We start from the raw sequence: 7,213 nt of genomic DNA on the forward strand, positions 1-7,213 counted from the left end.
TCCCCCCCCCCCCCGCCCCCCTAATTTTGGTCCTATGATTTGAAATTAGGAGTGGCTCCCTCAAAATTTAGTCCTCAACCAATCCATGGCCCAAAACTTAGGAAAATGAATCAAGAAGATCAGATTCACCCAATCAAGGTCACCATGTCCCACTTCTTGATCAAGAAATCAAAGAATTTCTCAATTTTTCTTGAAACCAAGATGAAAGTGGATCAAAGACTAAGCTCTGATACCAATGAAAGAAAGGAGCATGTAGATTAGCCTTGAATCAACCTAATTAGCCTATATTAGGATGTTTAGCCTAGGTTTAGAGAGAAGAGAGAGTAATTGACTTGTATTATGATGGCTATCAAAAGGTTCCCATAACATTGACCCATATTCACTTATATACTAGGCCACCCTTTCACACTACACTTATTAATGTCCATGGGCATGCCCAACCCTAGTCCTAGCCCTTGGCCCCTTTCATCCCTTGGCCTTATGCCCAAATTGACTTGAGTCCCTTTTTACCTTGTTATAATTTATGCCCATCTAAGGCTCACACATGGCATGATCTCTAGGCTTTGTAGCAACCTAGATTTTTAAAACTAACTAGGATTGGTTTTAGACTTGAAAAAGGGAGAGTTGGGCATTTTTCGTACTCAAATTAAACCATTAAAAAAATAAATTCATGGTAAAAAGGATAGTAATCCCTTAAGTTTTTAGATAGAAAGATACAATATTTGATTTTTTAGATTTAAATTACAATTGATTTATTGGGTCTCTAATAGTCAAAATAAAATTTACAAAGAACATCTACAAAAATCCAACCGTTACAAAGAATATTTACAAAAATCTAGCTTTAGATCCATATTCTAGTAATCTTTCAGAATCCAATGATCACTAGATTCATACAAATTGAGCATTTTAAATGGTAGATGTAGTGGGTGGAGAAAATAGTGCGTTTTTAAACATTTGTAATGCTATAAATAATATAAAAAATAAAAAAACACATCGAAAAATACTAGATAAACCAAAGTTAAGCCCTATGTTATGTGAATTTGTGATACGCAAAGTGGGAACATCGTATGAGTAATGATATAAAAGTTATAGGTAATTAACTTTCATTTAGTCTACCTATCCTGGAAGAGAACTTGCACACATATTTTATACCCAAAAAGGGGGCTTGCAATTATTGGATATTCAATCGAGTTATAGTTTTAGGTGCCTAAATTTGCATGTGATGCTTCATTAGAAGATTTTGATGTGAAATTCCTTGGCTGAGTAGGAGAGATCGGCCATTCTTTATGAAAAAACTACTTGTTTTTAGGCTAAACCTGAGGCCGCCCGCCGCTAAACAAAACTAGATAATCACATCTTGCAACCAGCCTTCTATAAACATAAGTATTGGTGTGAATTGATATTTTATCTATAAATTTCTCCAAAAAGTTATATTGAAAAAACTAGGATTGATGGCACATTTCCAGCTCATTGCTTTGAGATAAATTTGGGCTATATTTTTCAACATCCATGAAATAGCTTGTTTGTGACACTACACCACAACCTTTAGTTGATCATGGCAATGAATGGGAACGTTACAAAACCGGCTATGGAAGGCCAGCTTCTCTGCCTCGTGTTGGTGATAAGAAAAAAGCTAAGGTATTAATAGAAGGGGCGGGGTGAAACCTGCACAGGAGGCTTTCTGGGGACTGTGGCGAAGCGGTTAGGGAGGTGCCCGGCGTGAGTGGAGGAGGTGACCGCTCCACCACCTGCAAGAGAGTGGCGGTGGATGGAGTGGATTTCGATGTCAGTAGTGGGACGCTGGCGGGGGTTGCTGGCCGGACGGCGGGCCAAATCCGTGGCGGAGCGCACAACGGACGCCGACCGGGGCGTGTTGGACGCTGAGTAGCTGCGAGAGGGTGAGCAGAATTCATCCCCGTTGGCGGCTGAGTTAGTGCGGAGGCGCAGGGGGCGCAAGTCGGCGGACGAGTCGAACGAGACACGTGTTGCACTGTAGTTGTACGAAGGGGATGAGAGCTGCTGCGCCGTCGTGTGCTCTGATGGCGGCGGGACGCGGCGTGTGGCTAGCCACTCCAAGCCCCAGCCAGCGTCGTGGTGGTGGTACGCCGACTCCACGTCAAAGGGTACCTCCAAAGGCGTGGCGGATCGCCATTGGTTACAGACAGCGTAAGCCGCGAGCGCGCGCTGGCGTTTCACCGTGGCCTGCTGCCGTTGTTGAAGGCGGGCTTCAAGCTCCTGCAGAGTCCCTATTCTATCGTCCTGTAAACACAATACTAATCATCATAGCTTAAACTTAATCATACCTTAAACTTAATTGCGTGAACCTTAATTACGTCTGCGTATGCCTTACCTCGAAGTCACTTAGCCTGCGGCGCTCCATCACGCGCGCCTCCCCTTGCTCTGACAATCGCAGCCTGCGGGCGCGCACCCGCGCCTGCACTCGCACCAGCGCTTGCATGCTCCGCAGCGTCGCCGCCGTTTGCTTGCGCACCGCGTGACCCCGCACCAGAGCTTGTAACCTTACCAAACCCTTCAACGCACGCAGCGCCCTTCGTGCCTGTTAAAAGTACAAGTCAATCACGTGAACTATCTCTTAGTTTCCTCATTGTCATAGTGTATGGGTTAGAGAATATATTTCTTCTATAAAAAAAAAGAATGTATAAAAAAGTTTGTATCAGTATGAGTGTAATTTTTGTTATTACTAGTGGCGCAGGTCCCCAACCTCCAAATTCAAATTCTACCCCAACCTCCTCCTCGAGTATTCTCGAACCTCCAAATTCACTTTGTGAAACTCTTCCTTACGATAATATAGAGATGGTGACTCATAATTAATAGTTTTAGACAATTTAAGAAAAATGTGCCCAGACATTGAACATAACCCAACATTTTCAGAGGACCTCATAAAATAAAATAGCCCCACTGGGCTACTTTATGAAAACAATGCCATTTCCCCCCCCCCTTTAACTTCAAATAGGCTTTGGTATTTGTGGTGAAGGCAACCCATGTTCCTTTCAACTTTTATGGGCCTCACCATAGATATTTTGCATATTTTTCTTCATGGTATTGTACATATAAAAAATGATTATATCAAAAAGCATGCCATGCAAGATCTCCTTAGAATGGTGGCAAAATAAGACAATAGATTCCCTACTAAAGTGAAAGGCATCGTATAGCCCACGCAGAGGTTGGCTAGAACACAATCATGCTTCAGAGATCGAAAACAAGCAGGAATCGTCAATGAAAAATGGTACACTAATGTACCAACCAATACAATGATCACATGGCACGTGTAAAAAGTACATTTACTTGAAGTAAAAGCATCAAGATGGCAAAATTAGATATTCACTTATAATGTGAGAGGAAGTATACAAAATGGCAAAATTAGAAAGTTGCTTATAATGTCATTTATAATGTGAGAGGAAATATATATTCTTGAAGTTGAGAGGCACATGTCAACTTGGCAGATCGTGGTAAACTTATGTGCTATCCCTTAAATTGTTTTTAAGGACTTCCTTAATAAAGTGGTACATAGTTCAACAACAAAGGTGTGCACAATGATGTAAGAATACTTTTCACCTATTATATGAGAATAAATATAGTTCTTGGAAGTTCAACCAGAGGCGCCCTCATAGATTGTAAGATGTGTGATGTTGAATTCATGTGCTATCCCATGTTTTTATTCTTTCAATGAACACCTAATATTGTGATAACATGTAGCAAGCTTTGAAACAAGGTAGAAAAGTTAGTGGAGTGCTTAATATGTCCTTTTTTTATGCATCTACAATAAATTGAAATGTGCAAACAAAAGACCTTCATGATTAAACTGTAAATGAGAAGGAATGCACATGTTAACCTTTATTACACTATATCCACATTTCGGTCTCATGCTAGGGGATGAGTAGGCGAGTTTGCTCGAGGGTGAGGTTTCCCACACCTCAAAATCTTGTCCTAGAAATTTTTTTCTTTCTAGTGAGTAACAAAAAGAAAAGGTCGGAGTGTAATTTATTAATTTTAATCAAAATCATATGGTTTGCGAGTTTTTTTATAGCTAAATATGTTAAATTTTCATTGGCTTTTTTCAAGGCAAGGTCACATTCTAGTTGATGTTTTTGAGTTTCAAACCGATCCAAAGTACACGAAATGATGGTTTTTTTATTTGTTTATAAAGCATGGCCTCGGATGTTGTAAGAAGCACCAAGCTTTTGCAAAGACCAAGGGATGGAGAGAGCATTCAATTGCTTGCTCAAGAATTAAAATTGCCCTAATTTTTGGGAGGATTGCAATAAGGAGGATAAAAATTGAATCGTGGGTATGTGTGTGTGTACCACCCCTGGATTGAGGCTGTTCTCACGCAGGCTACTAACCTCACGATGGCCTCTGGCGGCCAGTGGCGAGCGCGCGCATGCACAGCCTCCTTAGGGAAGTAACACTTACCAGAAATCCACGATACGCTGTTTGAATGCAAATGGCCGCCCTTTCCTCGCAGTGAGTCACAAGGGAGTTGGTGGGCGGGGTGGTGGACACGGACACGACATCCTCCTGGTCGGAAACCGCCCGCCGCTGCTCGCCCGCCCGTCTATCGATGTTGCTTGCAGTCTTGAACAAACCCCCCCATCGCTTGGACTTCGGTTCCTGCGATTTCTCGTGACCCTTGCTCGCAGCTTTCTTCTGCGCACACACCCCCCCACACACACACACACACGCCAAACGTAAGGAAAAAATTCCACCTTGAGAAACACGCAATTTTTGCATGGGCTTAGATTTTGTTCTTGTCTATTAATTATTTAATCCTCTGCACATTCTCAATTTCAAGGAAAATCACCACGCAAAAAATAAAATATGAGAGACACTTTGCCCAACATTAACCCAAATGGCTAATGCTCAAAGTTCCACCATTAATATATTTATGGAATTTTGGCCCCCCCTTTTACGTGGTTTTCACACCCAGAATCCCTCATATTTATGCAATTTATCCCATTTACAAAACAACCCTTAATAGACTTTATTAACCCACTAAATAAACCTTATCAAACATAGTAAATGGTATTATATTAAGTTTGCTGCAATTTCATGATAACCTTGAATGCAATTTTCCACATAACCTAACCTTAGAACAGGTCCATACTGTATTGAAACGTCCCACAAAGCTAGTTTTTGGGAAACTTATAAATGTGAGATACATTGCAAAGAAACAGCCCAACAGATGTGTACAAAGAAACTCACCAAATAATCATAGTATTAACAACCCAAATGATGTTTCTTAAACAACTGATTGAATTTAGTCTCTAACAATAATTAAGCCTATAATTAACCCTACACAATTGATTTAGCTCAAAATGATTAATAGTAAGACAAAATGTCTAGAAATTCAAATGCAGGTGTGCAGTTGATCAAATCAGATGGCCAGAAGAGCAACAAAGATTAAAGTGTTAAATACCTCTTTTTTGGGTGATAATGAACGGTCATGCAGGTGCTTCTTCACGCCAAAGAAAGCCTTGATCCACTTGCCCGATAATAAGCCCATATTCTCTGCGCACTCAAGCAGGTTGCTCTCGATTTAATCTGCATCAAAATGGCCTGCAAATAAATAACCGAATAATATAATCACGTTTGGAAATTGGGAGACCCACATTTAATGTACTTTGCCTGCGTTTACTTGTCTCGCAAGCAAAAAATTGGCGTTATGACTCCATAAAAATGCTTCAAATTTTGCCAAAACTGCATAAAATTAAATAATCACGATATATCAAGTACTTGCCCTTCCTAATCGTACTTGCAGCCGGATTAGCGAAGTCTAAGCGTCTAGCGAGCGCCTGTCGTCCCTAGCTAAGAACTACAAGACAAAACGAGTTAATATTGAAGTTACTAATCGTACTTTGTTAATTAAGGACACGGGATTAGGGTACAAATTAAAAGACAGTGACTCATCTGCCAAACTCAGCTAGCACTAGCAGACTCTAAATTACATCTTGTTACGCAGATTGCGCTTGCATTAATCAAGAAATAGTAAAACGCGAAAACCTAGCAAGCTTTCATTAATCACTAATCTTTCATGCAAACCGTTAACGCTGTTTTAATCGTTACAATTAATGAATCGATTTACCGGATTAGAATGAAAGCTTACTTGATTAGAATGAAAGTCTACAAGCTGCAAGCATTAGGTAACAACGGCTGGAGAGAGAGAGAGAGATCCGAGAGAGGAATGATCAAAGCAGGCATTAATCACAAACATGAGAACTTAATAGCTTACTCTCTCTCTCTCTCTCTCTCTCATGCTCTTACAAACAAAGATCAAAACCAACCTTTGTAAACCCTAAGGGCTACAGCTACACACAGACGCACACAGTACACACAGAGATCACAGAGATGGTGATGGATAGAGAGATGCAAGGCTGTGGATTGCATTGGAATGTGTGCGGAACTGAGAAGTAGCATGTCAATGCTGCAGCAAAACAGTAATTACTGGGCTAATGACTAGTGGTCTTGAATACTGCATTTTCGTATTCAGCTGCAAAGAAGCTTAGCTGGTTAAGCTAGATTGATTAATGAACTACGGATTGAAAATGTTGGAAAAGCTAAGCTTAATGATGAAGAGGTTAATAACGGAACAATATATGCGTTGAACATAGAGTGGATATCTTCACTGACCAAAGAAAGGATAACCTGAGGTTAGCGTAATCTAAAGAGAGATTAGGGTAAGTAAAATGGGATTAAGGAGAGCTCAAAGAGCGACAGGAGGTGAGCTTGATGTGAAGATGACAAGGTTAAAGCTGGCCTGCAACCTACAGGGCTACAGAGAGTGCAGGCAAGCTTGAAGCTGGCCAAACTGCTAAAATAGGAAGACAGAGAATGTGCAGCCTTTGCCCATGAAAGAGAAAAGGAAGAGAGAGAAAGACAGAAAGGCTTTCTCCGGCCGCCCATGATCCCGTTGTACAGTAGCCCGCCCTCACTCATTCTGACCTTTCGTGTGAAACGTGCATGTCTTTTGTGTGTGAAACGTGCATGTATCATTCACCATTTTTAAGGACGTTTAGACTTTAGATAACCTTTTGTGTGAAACTTTGCATGCATGGTTCACCATTTTAGACTTTTTAGATCATTTGTCTTAGAGGTTTGTTCCATGTAATTAATGATGCATGTCTTCTTTGCAACCTTGTAGGTATGTCTTCTTAGGTTTTTTTTTGCATGTAACTAATGATGCATGTCTTCTTGT

The 7,213-nt window shown here is 40.8% G+C and overlaps 1 protein-coding gene across 3 annotated transcripts; it reads right to left on the minus strand.

Annotated features, from left to right (window-relative positions):
• Nucleotides 1-1,448: 1,448 nt before the first annotated feature.
• On the minus strand, nucleotides 1,449-6,825 carry LOC147619668 (protein IQ-DOMAIN 6-like). Of its 3 annotated transcripts, none has more exons than XM_086773358.1 (6): nucleotides 6,303-6,825; nucleotides 5,759-5,833; nucleotides 5,438-5,577; nucleotides 4,435-4,668; nucleotides 2,351-2,557; nucleotides 1,449-2,259 (listed from the first exon to the last, which is right to left on the minus strand). In XM_086773358.1, exons 3-6 carry the CDS (start codon nucleotides 5,522-5,524, stop codon nucleotides 1,642-1,644), a joined length of 1,146 nt encoding a protein of 381 aa, XP_086629484.1. In that variant the 5' UTR covers nucleotides 5,525-5,577; nucleotides 5,759-5,833; nucleotides 6,303-6,825; the 3' UTR covers nucleotides 1,449-1,641. The 3 variants fall into 3 exon arrangements, with proteins under 3 accessions (XP_086629484.1, XP_086629485.1, XP_086629483.1); XM_086773359.1 differs by having other exon boundaries at nucleotides 5,774-5,833; nucleotides 6,125-6,825; XM_086773357.1 differs by having other exon boundaries at nucleotides 6,125-6,825.
• Nucleotides 6,826-7,213: the final 388 nt, after the last annotated feature.

Source organism: Cibotium barometz, chromosome 33 (genome assembly GCF_041138505.1).
Source record: "Cibotium barometz isolate CiBa-2024 chromosome 33, ASM4113850v1, whole genome shotgun sequence".
Classification (NCBI taxonomy): Eukaryota; Viridiplantae; Streptophyta; class Polypodiopsida; order Cyatheales; family Cibotiaceae; genus Cibotium; species Cibotium barometz.

Coding starts and splice junctions, on each gene's coding strand:
- LOC147619668 (XM_086773358.1), bottom strand. CDS start 5,524: ATGGGCTTATTATCGGGCAAGTGGATCAAGGCTTTCTTTGGCGTGAAG. Junction 4,669..5,437: donor CATTATCACCCAAAAAAGAG/GTATTTAACACT, acceptor GTGTGTGCGCAG/AAGAAAGCTGCGAGCAAGGG. Junction 2,260..2,350: donor GCAGGCTAAGTGACTTCGAG/GTAAGGCATACG, acceptor TTGTGTTTACAG/GACGATAGAATAGGGACTCT.